General features: G+C 43.6%; 1 protein-coding gene across 4 annotated transcripts in view; it reads right to left on the bottom strand.

Moving 5' to 3' along the window:
* Positions 1-17,303, bottom strand: part of DTWD2 (DTW domain containing 2) — a 663,780-nt gene that overhangs the window by 481,212 nt on the left and 165,265 nt on the right. For all 4 annotated transcript variants that reach the window (XM_069226809.1, XM_069226831.1, XM_069226798.1 and 1 more), the window contains exon 3: positions 9,553-9,643. In XM_069226809.1, coding sequence (XP_069082910.1) covers positions 9,553-9,643 — 91 coding nt within the window. The remainder of the gene's footprint in view (positions 1-9,552; positions 9,644-17,303) is intronic.

Below are 17,303 nucleotides of genomic sequence, written 5' to 3' on the forward strand. Positions count from 1 at the left end.
ACAAGCAGAAGAAAAACATGACAACTTGGAAAGCTACTTGCAGCTTTTAACGTGGTGGTGGCTAATGCTAAAATAAAGTCAATAGGCAAAATGATGCTGGAGGTCACTAATGTGACACTGTGTTGCTGGGCTAAGTGCAACGTGGAGTCAGTGGTCAAAACACAAATATCATTACAAAGGCACACCTTAGCTCTCTTTGTGTGACTGTCTACAGTAAATTCACAAACAGCACAAGTGTAATTCTGACCCAGACGTGTATTCCACAGACAGAGGCACAGAATGGTAAGCAAGAAAATGCCCACTTTCTAAAAGTGGCATTCTCAAACTTACAATTTAAAAACCAACTATACCAAAAGATGTATTTTTAAATTGTTAGTTCAGAGACCCCAAACTCCTAGCTGCTCCCAATGAGAAATTACACCTAAAAGATATTTCAAGACAATCCCCATGTTACCCTATGGGAGAGATAGTCCTTGCAATAGTGAAAAACGAATTTAGCTGCATTTCACTATCAGGACATGTAAGCCACACCGTAACATGTCCTACTTTTCAAATACACTGCACCTCACCCATGGGGCTGCCTTGGGTCTATCTTAGGGGTGACTTACATGTAGCAAATGGGAAGGTTTGGGACTGGCAAGTGGTGCACATGCCAGGTCGATCCAGCAGTTCAAAACTAAACACACACAGACAACGAATGCAGTAGCAAGTCTAAGACATGAGACCTGTTTACAGGGCTACTCCTGTGGGTGGTACAATCACTGCTGCAGGCCCACTAGTAGCATTTGACTTACAGACCCTGGGCACACATGGTGCACTATACTCTGGCCTTACTAGTAAATCAAATATTCCAATCATGGATAACCCAGTCACTAATGTCACTTAGACAGAGAGCACTGTTCAGCAGTGGTTAAGTGCCCAGAAACCTAAAGCCAGCAAAAACAAAATTCAGCACAGGATCAAAAACAGGAAGTCAGAAGCCAAAAAGACAGGGGAAACCACACCAAGAGCTAACAGGTCTAACAGGTACCCATAATGTACTGTGAATCAGAGGGAATTTTGCAAAATGTCTTCTTTCTAGCACACTTGCTTACATTTGGAACGCACAAATGGAGAGAAATTGAATTGGTAATAACAAATGCTGTACTATTCTGTGTTTCCACACCTCTCCTTGCAAAAATGGTACTTCCCTTGTGTGGCTAGGCCTAGCACCTGAGACACAGTACACTCCAAAAGTCGACCTTGTGACATCATATTGTACCTAGCAGAATTCATTTGTGTTTTTTACAACATGGGTAGCTGCGGATTTTGGGCTCTAGCTCGTCACCACCAAGAAACAAAGACATTTATGAAAACTAGCTACCTGGGGGAGTCCAGGGTGTGTGACTTGTGTGGTTATAATACGTTTCCTTTTTAACTCAGAAGCCCTTGAATACCTCATACTGTGCCTAAAACACACATTTCCCTCACATTTCTGTGAAAGAATGTTCTGGAATCTGTGGGGAGCATTCCGCCAAGTCTCCTGTTGCGTGGGTGGGCCTAGTGCCCCCAAACGTTACAGGCTGAAAGCCTAACATGGACAGATCAAACTTTTTGCACCCAGAAACAAACACTTTTAATCAATCTTGATGGCTGCAGCATTTGAGTTCTAGCTCAGCCGGCACTCAGTGAAACCTGCCAAACCTGCTAATTTTTTAAAACTAGACACCGGATGATGTCCAGTGTGGCAAGACTTGCAAAGCTCTCACCAGGTTTTATTTACCCTGCTGCCTTTGCAAATCACAAACTTAGTCTAAAAATGCTCACTTTCCTCTCATTTCCGTGCCAGAAAATTCTGGAATCTGTGGAACACCAAAAAGTTTCTACCACTCAGCGCACTCCTCCAAGTCTCCTGATAAAAATGGTGCCTTACTTGTGTGGATGACCTAGTGCCAACACCAGGACAGGGCCTACATAACAATGAAGAGACATCAACATTTCCTGTCAAAAATGGCTCGATTTTAGAATGGGGGTAGCTGCAATGTTTGGGCCTGGGCATGGGGCCAAACATTTCTGAAAACTAGACAACAGGGGGGAGTCCAGGGTGGTGCATCTCAAGTGCAGCCCTTGGTTGTTTCTTACCCACAATGCAATGAAAACCTCAACCTTTGCCAAAAATATCTCATTTTCCTTGCACTTCTGTGGCATAAACGTCCAGAATCTGAAGGCATTCACAAAATTGTTCTCCTACCTGTTCTGAGAAAAAATAAAAATGCAGTCTTTGGTTTCTAGTGGGATTTCTCCATAACGCCCCTCCCCTAACAGGTTGCAGATTGAGGGTGACTCTTCCAAGTACCTACTAGGGGGCCAGAAAGACTAATGGGGCCCAGAGTGTGCAGAACAGGACAATGCCATTAGGGGCTCTCCACGTCCAAAAGAAAATATTGAAAAGTAATCACTGGTGTCTAATGGGGTTTTTGCCCCCCCGTGGCAGGTGCCATTTCTGTCCCCATCAGACTGGAGGTGAGCACCCTGACCCACCACCATGGGGGGCAGAGAGACTCATTGGGACGAGGGCAAGGGAGCAACGGCCCATGCTTTGGCACTCTTCCAACCAAAAAAATACACTCAGAAAGTCTATGGTGTCTAGTGGGGTTTCTGCCCCTGGAGGTGGTGGAGGGAAATCAGGGGTGAAGAGGACTAATGGGGTCCTGGGTTGGGGATGGCATAGGCCTGAGCCCGGTGGAGGAGAGAGGGTGCTGCCCCCCTCTGCTTCCCTGTGGGAGCAGCAAAACTAATAGGACCTAGGGCTGGGGACAACACAGGCCTATGCCCAGAGACAGTGTGTAGGCCCATGAACAATTCCACCTCCGCAAAACATACTATACTCTAAAAAAAAAACACTGGTAGCTACTGGCCATCTTGCCCTCCGGGGAGGCAGATTGGGAGTGAACACCCGCATTAACACCCTGGGGGGTAGAGAAACTAATGGGGCTTGGGGTGGAACACAGGGCTGTGCCTAAGGCCCCCATCCCCTCAAACAAAAACTGTGAAACTACAATCCCTGGTGTCTAGTGGGCGTTCTGCCCCTCTCCCCCACATAAACACCCTTGTTAATGTGCATAAAAATTATACCAATGTATGTCATGATATGTGCCCGCATAACAACAAACGTACATCACTGTTGTTAAATTCACTCAACATGATCTCCCCATCAACCCAGGGTCAGAAATAAGTAGTGAGGCAAGGCCTAGGCCTGAAGCAACTGATTGACAGATCACAGGTGGGGTAACACGTAGCCCACCGACAAATGTGCAAGCAGGAAAAACCCAGATTGATTCCCCAGATAAGCAGCAACACTACAAAGGTCCTACGAGATTGTACCACACTAAAACACATTTGGCCGGAGGGGTGCACATTCCTAAAACACCATAAAGTTAGATGCCACATGAAGTTAGTAATACTCAGCCAATCAGAGCACAACACACACAACACATAGTGATCCATCGCTCCCTGTACCGGACATCTGGACATGTGACCTAGTGGCCCGCAATTTGTCCACGCAAAGTCAAGACCCACCTGAGCACTTTATCAGATGGTCAGATTTATGACTCGACGACTAGGCTTGGATTCCTTTCTTGCAAATTTTTTTATAGAATTGTTTTATAAACCCTTCAAGAATTGTATAAAAGGGCACTCAGAACTCTGCAACTTTGGGAGACAGACATCAGATCTCGACTCTACTGCGCTCTTTCGGAAGATATGTTTAATTAAACCAACTGTTCCTGGTTTGCCAAAAGCCTTTTGTCTTTCATTTCTTTAAGGTAAATCTGCAATCGAGCAAAACCCCTATCAACCTCCCGCCCCCTGTGGAGGCGAAAGACTTATGGGGCCTGAACACAAGGGAGCAAAGGTTCATGCCCAGGGGAGGCATCCGCCCCCAAACAAATAGTGCACAACTACATTTCAAGTCAGGTTGCCCTGTTCAATCTCCAGGCATGTAGGTGCAGGCACTGGAGGTGATGGTGCAGAACCTGCCACTGCGACAGCTAGAGGAGATCTGCCCCATGAGGGAGACGGAGCGGAGGACATAGTGAGAGCTGAAGGGGGTCTGTGTACCACACCCCTCTCGACCAATCCAGAGCTATTAATATGACTTGGGCCTGATCTTGATGAATCTTCCTCAGAACTCGAGGAATGAAGGGTATGGAGTGAAACGCGTAAAGCATCTGGTTGCTCCAACTCAAATGAAATGCAACTCCGAAAGTTCCCTGCATCGAATACAGGAGGCAGCAGAACAACGGGCAGTGCGTATTCTTGTGAGTAGCAAACAGGTCTATCTGAGACACCCCCCCCCCCCAACCAGAAGATGTGACAAACTACCTCTGGATGAAGTTGCCACTCGTGGTCTGCTGAGACTGTCTGCACGTACATTGAAAACTCCAGCCAAATGATTTGCTACTATGCAAATCCCATGGCCCTGAGCCCAGGACCAGAGTTGTAGAGCCTCTCTGCAGAGAAGATACACCTTACTTCTCCCTGCTTGCTGATGTACCACATTGCGGTAGTGTTGTCTGTCTGTCAAGAACTGTACCGACCGACCGTGAATGTAAGGGAGGAAGGCCTTGAGAGCCAGACGTATCGTCCGCAATTCCAACAGATTGATATGAAGCATCTGTTCTTCTGGAGACCCTTGACCTCCAGATCCCCCAGATGTGCTCCCCACCCTAGAGTGGAAGCATCCGTAATGACTGTGGGTACCGGAGGTTGTAGGCAAAATGGCCTCCCTTTTGTTAAGTTGGTGCCCACAGACCACCACTGAAGATCCGTCACAGTGCTCCTGGAGATGCTTATTGACTGCTTGAGATGTCCGTTCTGTTGAAACCACTGCTTGCAGAGTCACTACTGGAGGGCCCTCATGTGCCAGCGTGCATGAGTGACAAACAGAATGCAGGAAGTGAACAGACGAAGCAGAGGCGAGGCCTTTATGACTGGAATGAGTACTTCCTTCTAAAACACTGGAATCATAGCCCGAATGTCTTGAATCTTCTGTGGTGGAGGAAAGGAATAATTCACTGTGATGTCCAGTACTGTCCATATGAACAGGATGCGTTGAGAGAGCTCCAGGTGAGAGTTGGGGGGATTGATGGAAAACCCCAGGTTGAACAACAGGTGCACTGTCAAATGGAAGTGATGCTGCACCAACTCTGGAGATCTACCTTTGAGCAACCAATCGTCCAGGTAAGAGAATACTGGTATTCCCTACCATCTGAGATGTGCAGCTACCACTGCCATCACCTTTGTGAAGACTCAAGGTGCAGAAGTGAGACCAAGTGGAAGAACTGCAAACTGGTAATGCTGCAAACGTACCGTGAACCGGAGATACTTCCTGTGCGACTGGAGGATGGGAATGTGAAAATACGCATCATGCAAGTCTATGGAAAGCATACAGTGTTCCTGGTCCAGTGCAAGAAGCACCTGTGCTAGTGCCAGCATTTTGAGCTTTTCCTCTTTGAGGAACCAATTCAAAATCCTCAGGTCCAGGATTGATCATAAATGACCATCCTTTTTGGGGGTCAGGAAATACCTTGAATAACAACCCTGACTCCTTTTCTGCTCTGGAACCAACTCTATTGCGCCTTTTAAAAGCATATTTTGTACTTCCTATTGAAGCAGAAGCTCTTTCGAACAAAAACTTTGCTGGGGAGGGAAGGGAGGGACATATCCATTTCCTACAGTGCTTAACAACCAACTGCCGTTGTTATGGACTTCCTCTCTTGAAGGAAATGAATCAACCTTCCCCTACGGGTAACACATGCTTGTGAAGGGTGGGAGAACTCAGGTTGCTTTCCTAAAAGGTTAACAGAGGAGAATGAAGTAGAGGAGGAAGTCTGGTGTACTGCACCATGCTGCTTAGCTCTCCCATAAACCCTGTAGGATCTATAAAGGGGGTTGGCAGATTGCTGTTGTTGGAAATGTTGCCTCCCACAAAAGGAGGAGCTCGAGCAAAACCCCCTAAACCTACGCAGAGGTATGTAGGTTGTGGAGAGTGACTGAAGAACTAAGGACTTGGCAATGGCCTTGCTCTCCTTAAATCTCTCTAAAGTTGAATCTGCCATGACCCCAACCAACCTGGATCCACCAAAAGGAAGATCCATTAACATGGACTGCACAACCTTCAGAGAACTCTGATCCTCTCAGCCATGCATGCCTTCTGTTGGCAATTAAAGTCCCCAAGGCCCTGGCAACAGAGTCTGCCATATTCAGGCCTGATTAAATTACCTGCTTCACTGCCGCCTGACTGTCCTGCAAGACTTCCGCAAAATGACTCGCCACATCCTGCAGCAGTTTGGTGATGACTTCTTTGGCCTAATCCATCAGCGCATGGATGTACCTGCCCATAAGGCAAGTGGCATTCACCGACTTCAAAGCCATTATTCCTGATGAAAAAATCTTTTTCACCGAATGTTCCATCCACTTTGACTCCTTGGCAGCAGACGTTGTGAGAATGCAACCAGGTGCAGACCTCGAGGAACATGAATCTTGTACCACCAGGCTTTCAGGTGTTGGATGTTGGCTTAAAAACTGAGGATCTCCTGGTGTTGCCCTATACCTCCTGGCAATAGATTTTGTAACAGCAGGAGTAGAAAAAGGCTTCTGCTACAGATCTAATGCTGGCTCCTACAAAGCCTCATTGAATGGCAGCAGGGTCTCTGATGCTGCAGAGGAAGATTGAAGAACCTCAGTTAAAATGTTTGATTTTAATTCTGTAGTGGGCAGTGGTAAGTCTAGAAGTTCTGCTGCCTTCCTAATTACTCCATGATATGAAATAACCACTGGAGGGGGTATGCCCCAGGGGATAATAATTCCCATTTAGGTGACGTGTCCTGCCCACTCGCCACCTCAATCCCTTCAAACTCCTGGGAAGGCATTGTAATCTCCCCTTCTTCGAGGTTCTGATACTGCTGGTCCTATAAATACTGTTGCTTCTCCAAGAGCCTCAAGTCTTACCTCCTAGATCTCAGCCTGGATTCCAGCCCCAGCGACAAAAAATAATTGGCCGGCATCGATGAAGCCTGTTGCGGTGCCAGGACCTTACTCTGGGCAGGGGTAGAAAAACTTGACGCCGGACAAGATCTATCAGACGTCGGAATCAGCACCGGTGGCACCAATTCCGACATCGGAATCAGTGCCAATAGCGCCGACAACTACTGTGCATCCAATGGTGATGGTGTTTTTCGCGGCGCTGTTACAGGCCGGGGATATGGAGTTGTAGGCATGAAAGGTAGGAAAGGAGCCTGACTATACGGTGCTGGGACACCTCCTAGAGGGAAGGCCAATGGACTGGTGGAGCCTGCAGGCGCAACAGAGGGGGGTCATTGCTCTAGTACAAATGCTAAACATAGCATTTAAAAAGTTGGTAGGATCTGTCCCTGGGACTGGAAAGGTCGGGTATTCTTGCTCCTGCTGCTGGAGCTGAACTTAACGTTTCGCCTGCTCTTCAATCTCCTGATTCGCTGGAGTCACAGGAGAGAACTGCACCACAAGACTCGTGGGTGATGCTGAGAGCTCCACCAAAGATGGCGCTGGTGACGCCTCAGGTGGATTCGGTTGCGGAGTAGACAGAGTGGGACTCACTTTCCAAGTCGGGCAGCGCCAAGGCTTCGAGACAAAGATCAAGGGCAGGTGTCCCAGGATGAAAGATGCTGTGAACTATGGCACTTCTTGTGCAACTTCGAGGACCTGTGGGACAACGACTCCTCTTGAGGCCTAGATCTACGATGGCTCCACTTCTCCTTTTTAGCTTTCACCAGGAACAACTTTGCCTTCCTTTCTTTTAGTACCTCAGGGTTCATGCTCTGACATGAAGAGCATCGCTCAATATTGTGATCCGAACTAAGGCACCAGAAGCAGTTTTCGTGTGGCTGCTCCGTGACCGACATGTGACCTCCACGCTCCCAACAGGGTTTGAAACCAGACTTCTTTGGTAGAGACATTGTTGCACAAACAAAACTTCGACAATGAAATTCCCTTGAAACAATGTAACCACACAGAGAGGTAGAAAAAACGTTGGCGTTGAAGGTGTGAAAAAAAGGGAACTGACATCAGGAATTCTTATGGCTCGAATGACATCAGATGGAGCTGTGTGCGTAGGCGCTCTATTGCGACGTCCTTGTGGACAACCAGAAAGAAAACATTTCCGTTGCATGGTGGCGCATTGGGAGTATTCAAAAGGTCAGGAATCCACAGATAGATGTATCCATCAGAATATATATTTTGGATATGCGTTAAACACTATTAAAAGTGATGTACAGAATTAATCCAAACTGATTTAATTATATTTCAATAAAAAATAATGTTACATTCAGTTTTTAACTAACAAAGTTATTAAAATATTTAAAAATAAAATAAATAAGTTTTAGTTTTAGATATGTTTTCTAACATTAAATATCAATTATTATTATTTATATTTTTAACAAACTTAAATAATTAAACAACTATGGGGGTGATTCTCACCCTGGCGGGCGGCGGAGGCCGCCCGCCAGAGTTCCCCCCTCCAAAATACCGCTCCGCGGTCGAAAGACCGCTGAGGGTATTTTGGCTTTTGCACTGGGCTGGCGGGCGACCGCCAAAAGGCCGCCCGCCAGCCCAGTGCAAAAGACCCTTCCCACGAGGACGCCGGCTCAGAATTGAGCCGGCGGAGTGGGAAGGTGCGACGGGTGCAGTGGCACCCGTCGCGTATTTCAGTATCTGCAAAGCAGACACTGAAATACAAAGTGGGGCCCTCTTACGGGGGCCCCACAACAACCCATACCGCCATCCTGTTCCTGGCGGGAGGATTCAGAAGGGCAGCGGAAAACCGGCGGGAGACCGCCGGTTTTCCGCATCTGACCGCGGCCAAACCGCTGCGGTCAGAATGCCCTGCGGGGCACCGCCAACCTGTTGGCGGTGCTCCCGCCAACCCTGGCCGCGAATGACCCCCTATGTCTTATGGGTGTTATTTTAAGACTCTACCTCTATTATTTTCTACGGGAGAGTGTTGCATTATCAGTGGTTGGCCGTAAGTGGTGCTGGACTTACTCAAGCTCTGAGCTGGAGTATATTTACTACTGTTTGAGTTCTTTTTGGTTGTAATAATTTTAGAAGTGCAGTTTGTGAATAGCAAGGGGCTTACTCTTCAGTGGGTGGGAGCAATTCCCTCTCTAAACCCCTCCACACTTCACCCTAAACCCCTCCCATTTAGCAGTAAGTATTCCCCTTTTTTCCAGCCATTCCTCAGTCCTCCCAAAGTTATTATTAAACTAACTGCAATTACTACTAAAATGGCATGTGTGAGGATCATCCCATAGAAGAGATAGGGGAGGTGGAAATTTACACTTGTAGGTTTGTTAATTGCATTTTGTAGTAAGTAGTACCACTGTGGTACTACTTTACATACTACAAAAGGAAGTCTGTGCTACAACCCAATGTGTTTAAGGAAATAGTTAAGGAATAGTTCCTTTTTTTTTCTTTTTTCCACAATAAGCTGTAAGGACTAGTTTCACCCTGTGCCCTTCCCATGGCTTTACTTACCTCAGCTGGGTGCTGAACTATATACAGGCAAGTGGAGACACTCAACGGATGCACTGGTAGGAAAGGACACAGGCACACCTTCTGGGGACGGCTGTAGGAAAGAAAAAAAGGAAACTATGTCAGTCATTAAGCAAATGCAAAGTGAAAACACAACTGTCCTGTAGCTGACCCAAAGTCCGACTTTGGTCCCAAAATAACACCTATCTTTACAACATAGGGCTACAATTATTTTCTCAGCATAAAATACCACTTGTTATATCACACATAACAAATATGATTATGAAGTGTCTTTATTATGCAAGGGCCCTTCAGTCACTGTATAAAAGCTTGTCTTAATTGTACTTACTACAGGTGACCTGTGACTACCTTAGATGCCTGTAATAAAGAAATGTCGTAGCTTCTCAACTGTAATAACTCATTATAGCTGAGTTCTGATGTAATAATGCCTGCTGCCGGAGCCAGCAGCCAAAGAGAAAGCCAGATCACAAAGCATAATTAAAGATGCACCTTAAAAAACGACGAAAAAAAAAAATGTGCTTTTTCCTTCTTCTGTTGTTTTTTAGATAAACAGTGATCAGCAGAAAGGAGATATTTATGGCAACATGCTTATTTGTTTCCATGGTAAGTAGTTATAGTAAAGGCAAAATCTCACTGCATGTTTGTACATATCCTTAGCTACCTTGTTCTTTTAAAGCGGATGTATAAAACTGATCCTAATATCTTTTGTAACAAATATCTTTAACTGCCTTTTGGTGTGTTCAATTTTGCACTAGAGATTCTAATTGTATTCTTTATGTTTTCAGTCATACTATGGTTTTCATATGAAAGAGCACTGCATCAAGAAATTAAGTAGTTTCTGGGAAGGGCATTGTGTGTTTGGCTAACCTATTCAATCCTGGCACTACTTTAATGCTATTTAGTATTTTAAGCAGCATGAGAGCAGTGCTGGGGTTGGCTGGGATGCTTGGGGCTTATTTTCTGTGGGACCTGTAGGTACATATGTACAAAGAGGCAGAACAATGGAGGAGAACTGAACCTCAGGGTTTTGCAGTTGCAAGCTGACAGTGTGATGAATCCAGACGCCCAAAATAAGATTATGTTTATGTTTGACAGTATAACGGATGTGACCATGTATTAAAAGGAATTAAGTAGCCTTTGTCATATATCAGAAGGATACTGCAAGACACCTTGCAATTCCGCAACTTTAGAAGGGAACTCAGCTTTCAGCCTCTTTCCGCTATTTGATCACTAAACTCCTCGATGACTTGCAATCTTATACTGTGCAGCAGGCAGTATTGTATCCCACATATATAAAAGCTCAAAGATGGTAGTTTAGCCAAACCTTGAAGCCTGCAGGGAATGGATTTATCGATGCTGCAAATGGATGGTTATGAACAAATGTCGAATCACAAAACTGTATTTTAGATATACAAAAGGGAGTACGTGTAAGAGACTAGGAAAATTTAACAATACCGTTTTTTTCATCCTGCCTAATGCGCAAAGCACATTTTCATTGCAGCAATATCGGACAAAGAAAAGCAAAAAACATTTAGGAAAATATTTATACCCTTAAAGTGAAGAAACCGGTTAATTGGTATATAGCATGCATCCCAACAGTTCCTATATGACAAACAAAATGGAAAGGTAGTTGTGGCGTCTTCCGCCAGCAAGATGACCTCGCTCCAGAAAACATTGTTGAGGTCAGGCCACAGGCTACATTTCTAGGAGTCTGACAGGTGTGAATCCTTCTGTGGAGTTTAAAAGGGAGCTGTCCTCTTCTTTTTTGCTAAAAAAACATTTGTCGTCCATCTGGAAAATTAGAAATAAAAGGCTGGTGGTTGCATTAACTGTATCTACTCAATTGCATTTTTTATTTTTCCACTGTGGATTCTCCTCACATGCCCAGAGGTTACGAGTTGACACGTCCACCTATCTGTTCTTCCAGCATGCCTTGCGCTCACAAATCACAATTACCATACATAGTTATTTAACTTTTCAGAATTAAAGGAGATACATCGTTCTGTCAAACTGTGAAAAAAGTGAAGGTTAGGGGTTTCAGAGTATGTAAAATTAAAATGTAGCTCAACTAAGTTGCTAGCGCCCCTGGTCCTTAGTAAGTAAACTTACAAGGGCACGCGTATAGGCCGAATAACTTTTTGAATCGCATGGAGTATCCTATCTAGGTAGTAATCGATGAACATCAATTATCAGTATAACTAATCACCAACCACTAAGAGAATCATTAAGCATGAGACAATATATCAACATTTCATGAATAACCACAACTTAATTACACATTTTATCAATTTTATTTCCCTATTAGTTACAATACCAAGTCATCAGGTTAGATCAAAATTCATTCAATCAACTCAGAATTAGTTCATTATTGACCACCAATAACATAATCTAATCAGAACTTGAGAAAACATATGCTCGAATGCATAAGCCAACAAAGATGAATATAACGGCATTAATAGCAGAGTTCAGCAATCAGTCTGTCAATCATTTGTCACTGTCAACGTCACCCAAAGGACCCTTACCTAACCCAGATTAGCATTTAGCATGTGGGACTTCATGCAAAAACAGTTTAGAAAACGTGAATTTGGAAAACATCTAGCTAAGAGAAAAACTATAAAACAACGCAGTTGGTACCTATAAAGAAAGGCATAAAAGTTAATTAGTCACATTGTCATAGCTACTTATCCACAAGATGGATCAGCAACAGAGTCAGTCTTCGTCTTTAGGTCATCAATCGATCAGCAATGCATCAGGCTCTCAAGAGCATGAGCCCAATGACAGAATCTTGAATCGCGTATTCTGGCACCAGCAATTCACCCCTCACATCTGTCCTCGCATCACACATCTGAAGTTTTAGCCCCTTGTCATTACGTTTTATTAGAGTTTTTCAGTCCATCCCTCTAATTTCTAATTGGTCAGTCAATCAGCAGATATGACTCTAACCTATAATATTAATTTTACAAATCTATGAGTTCTAATATTTCTCCATCCCCAATTAGTTGATTCGTTTGCTGTACAATGCCCTCATCATCCAGCTCATCAGGTATCGAAAATGTTGCATCTTCTTCTCCAGTCAGTGTTTCTATTGTTCAAGTCCTGGGAAAGTACATCGAGTCTGTCTTACATCAAACTTGTTACATTTCCTAGTCCCTCATCTCCTGTTCGTCTGTACATTGCAGAAAATTCTAGCTAAGCAAAGTTTAACATTGGGTGGTTCAAGGTCAGTCTATCCTCTCAACTTCTCTCCAGCCTGCTCTAACAATTCAGCTTCTTCATGAGGCCTGGCAAAACTAGGCCACAACTTCGGCTAAGTTAGTTCTACAAATTGATGCAAAACATAGGTTATACATCTTAATATGACATATTAATACATTATTATTATACATTTTCATTATTTCACACATCTTTTAGTACAAGTTCGTATAAGTGGCTGACATACCCCGTGGGCACGTTTTCAAACACGTACATTCATTTTTCTCTACAATTAATTTCTCTATGAACTTTTTGTAAATCATAACATATAAGCATTTTATTATTAATTTCTAATTAGCATATCTGCGTCAACAGTCCCTCCTCTGATGACTAAATATGTCATCACACCTTTCTTTCCCCATCATTTCACAATTCTGTTTCTGCTGCATTTTGACTCATTCTCAAATCTTCCCTATAAATTATTTCCCTGTTTCGTTCTTCCATCCTCTGATTATTTTTTAGATCCCTTCAATTTTATCTTTTGACATTGTTTACATGAACCCCATAATTTTTAATAATACCCCATTCCAAATTTGACTAAGCCAATTTCCCACTGAAGCAAATCATTTTCCAACCTTTTCCCAAACACCTGGTTCTTTCAATTTAAAAAAATCCTTACTTGAGTTAGTCAGGTTAGTGATTAAGTCTCTTATCTCCCTATCTTTATCCGGGATATAGGAACAACAATGCTTGGCATTAATCATCTTACAGACTCTGCCGTCTTTCGCTAAAAGACTGTCTAAAGCAAGCCTATTTTGAAGCGTCATAGCTCTATCCGCGGCTAATTCAGTATCTATCAGGAGTATTGCCCCTGTAAAATTCAGCAGCATGTTATCCACAATAGTAGACACCTTTCGTATCTTGATCGAATTCAGAATGACTCACACTGAAGGAATCACTGCACCAAAGAAATCTCCCACAATTGCTGAAGAGGTTTCCCCCCTCTGTCACTTATGATGTAATTCAATTTTGGAAACTACTTTAAGTCATCTATCTGGTAAATTTTAGGGAAAACTATCCCCAAATAACAGGTCCCTTACCATCCTCTTGGAAGATGGTAATAAGCATTTAGTCCACAAATATAATAAATACCAGGAATCGCAGGGTCCTGACCATTCAGCATAAAAGTCCACTTACTCTGAAACAAAAACACTTGCCTACATTCACTCGTACCAACAAATAAAGTGTCAGTGCGTGATTTTGGCCTATATATACAAATTTTCCCTACATTAGGTATGTCTAAAGCTAATTTCCCTTGCGTTCTAATTGCAGTGTAAGCATAATCATTTTTATAAGTCCTTTTCTCTAATCCTTTTTCTAATTTTAATTTTAATGCGTTTCTCCTATCATCAGTATGCCCTATGAAGTTTTTCTCTAAAGGTGTAAGCAAGCATGTAAGGTTATTACGATGCGCATAGGCTGTCCCAAATGTTAATGTAGGCTCAAAGAATCCACTAACTAATACTATATCATGCTCTTTAGCTACTCTACTCAGATATCTAATAATAGGAACAATGAAAACACCATGTCATAGTTGGAATAAAAATACTCTATATACTCTTGGTTATAGAATCTTATTAGTAGCAAGCTCCAGCTTATTCCATACGTTACCAGAAGACTCTGGTACATAACCCCTTCTTCTACCGACGAAGGAATCTGCGTACACACAAGACAGTTCCTCGCATCCACTGTCTCAACATACTCACTCAACAAGTGATAGATAACGTTAGAAGAAAGCTCTCCTTGTGCATTAGTATAATCATGCAAGTATTTCTCATCTAGCTTAAACCTCTCTAAAGCTGTTACTGTAGTAGTTTCAGGAGCAGAAGTAAGAATAGGTATTTTCATATCATGAACAGATATTCCCACAATCATTAACATAAACAAGATTCCACACATAACTGCCAATCCAACACTCATGTATCTACAGCGCCTAGCAATTCTATCTTGATTACTTAGCTCAGCCATAATCTGTAAAGAATCAGAAAGCAGAAGTAACTCTTTTATAAAGTGCAGTAAAATCAAAAATAAAACATTCTTCTCTCACAGTTCAGTTCACATCCAGGAACCCTTTTCCTTTGTCAAAATCAATTAACAGCTTGTCACATCCGGGTTTATGTCAAATCAGGTTATCAATATCTCTTCCAGTATATATTTTCAGCAGTCTCTTTTGAGTTTTTCAGATCAGCTCAACAATTCAGCTTCTTGTTTCCCTTCAGGTTACATCAAAGTACTGACTCAGAACTTCTCTATCAAAACAAAAACACATAAACTTGTGTTGCCATTCATTGGTAGTTGCATACACCCATTCAGGACTTGCATAACCTCGACTTGCTATTCTTTTTCTTTTCAACCTTCGATCACCACTTAATTCTCCTTCACTCAATTCTTCTTTTCTCATAGTATCCACTTCTTCCTCTATTGTTTTATTTATGACCAGGTCCTTTTTCTTCCCTATCTGCGATTCAGGCCAATTATGTCCTTTGCTTGTTTTCTCTTTTTCTATGGTGTTTTCTCTTGATGGACCTGCAACAGGCTCAGGAGGAGTTGAATCACTTTGACTTTCATGTGTCTCAACTCTTTCCCCCTCTTGGTCTGGCACTTTTTCTGTCTGCTTTTCAGCACTGTCTGCTTCTGAGAGAACCTTTGATGAGCTAGGCTCTCTTGCTGTATCTGTTGAGATTGGTTCTTGTGCACCCTCCTGTAATTCTTCACTTTTGTCTCTTACAGGGGTAATAGAACCATCTTCCACGAGCTCTGGTCCAACCTCAGGCTCTATTGGCTCCTTTTCTGGCTCACGTGCGGGCAGAGAGATCCCACAAGGACAACCTGCTGCATATGCGGCATAGCCATGGAAGACCTGCTGCACTTAATTTGCTTGTGCAAAGAACTTTCAGCCAAACTGAGACAGCTGCTAAAAGCGCACTTCAACCAGATGAGAATCTGCACTCAGAGGCAGCCTGTGCTGGCTTGCTTTGCCCCTGATGACCCACAATTGAAATGCAGCTTTGTATGTTTTCTCAGTTTGGTGGCCAAAGGGTTTCCAGAAAGGATGGTGCGACACACTGACTAAATCCCTCTTGAATCTGGCCCTGTTCAGCTAGCTGCCTCCCGAATGGGCACGTGGTCTAGTTGCTGGCCCCCAGCACCCTGCACATGTGTGATTATGGGCTGGTACCAATCCTAACTTGCCGCAGTACCCCACTGGTGTCCCAGTTTCTTCAATTTGGGGGAGCCGCACTGAGAGACAGAGAGTCATCTCCTCACTTGCTTGGTAATTTTTTCTTTCTTTCTATACATTTGCATAACTTATCTATCTAAGGTTTTACTGACCCTTTTACTATGCTTGTAAATGTTATATGAATCGGTTTCAAGGCAGTTTAATGTTTATTAAGGTTTTACTGTGGATTTCCTTTTTAATAATGGATTGGTTTTAAGTAACTATGCTAAATAAATATTGACTAATTCATTGATTGATTGACACAAACAACCAGAAGTGCAAGAGTTAACTGTTGGTGTGATTCTGGTCTCCTCAGTTGTGTATTCCCTTTTTAGTTCTTCTCACCCCAGTTGACTGCTCCCACACCCAGACCTAGGTTTTATTTTGAAAAACACAAAGGTATTAAAAAACACTATTGAAAACATTTTCTTATAAATCTCCTGTTAAATTCAACTTTCAATTTCATGTCCCTTTTTGCCAGTTGCCACCTAGGCACAATATTTGGCGCATGTAATATTTTTCATAAAATAGTGAGATCTGGTCATAGTATGTAGGTAGATGCTACAGCTTGTGTTTAAAAGCCGTTGCACATATAGACAGCAGTTACATTTGAGGCATCTGTCCTCAAACAGAGCTCACCTGGTTTGTGTACAGAGAGGGTTGGCACTGGGGCCTGGCCTACAGTCTTTGTGGATGATAACCTCCTGCCCTGACATGTGCGGATTGTTTGTGTCCAACCCACCATGGGCCACCAACCCCAGCTGTATGTATCCCTTGGCTTATGGCCAGGTCCTGCACCCAACCCACTGTAGAACACCAACACGCAGTGCACCCATCCTACAGTCATATGTTGCCTTCAGTCAAGCCCTGTCACCAACACTTCATGGGAGACTAACCCATCCCTACCCCAGGGGCAGGCCAAGCCATACAGTACAAGGCTAACAGCTGTATGCAACATGGGTTGGCCACAGGAGTAACCTAGGCCAGGCTTTGCACCCAGCCCTCCAAAAGTGAACAACACAGAGAGGGTTCATCCAAAAAGCTGTCCTGGGCCTGCAGCCCCTCTGGGTGACCAGTCTCCTCCCAAGACTTGGCCAGCCTTGGCAGCAGACACCTTATGGCTTTTTTCTGTTCACAGCATGGGTTTTCTACCAGTCCTATGAGCAGGCCCTGTATCCATTCCTCTAAAGTCAGCTAAACTCCAGTGTTCACCACATTAGATCATAGGAGATGCATTATCAGCAACATTAATAACCATTTA

Source organism: Pleurodeles waltl, chromosome 1_1, assembly GCF_031143425.1.
Source record: "Pleurodeles waltl isolate 20211129_DDA chromosome 1_1, aPleWal1.hap1.20221129, whole genome shotgun sequence".
NCBI classification, from domain to species: Eukaryota; Metazoa; Chordata; class Amphibia; order Caudata; family Salamandridae; genus Pleurodeles; species Pleurodeles waltl.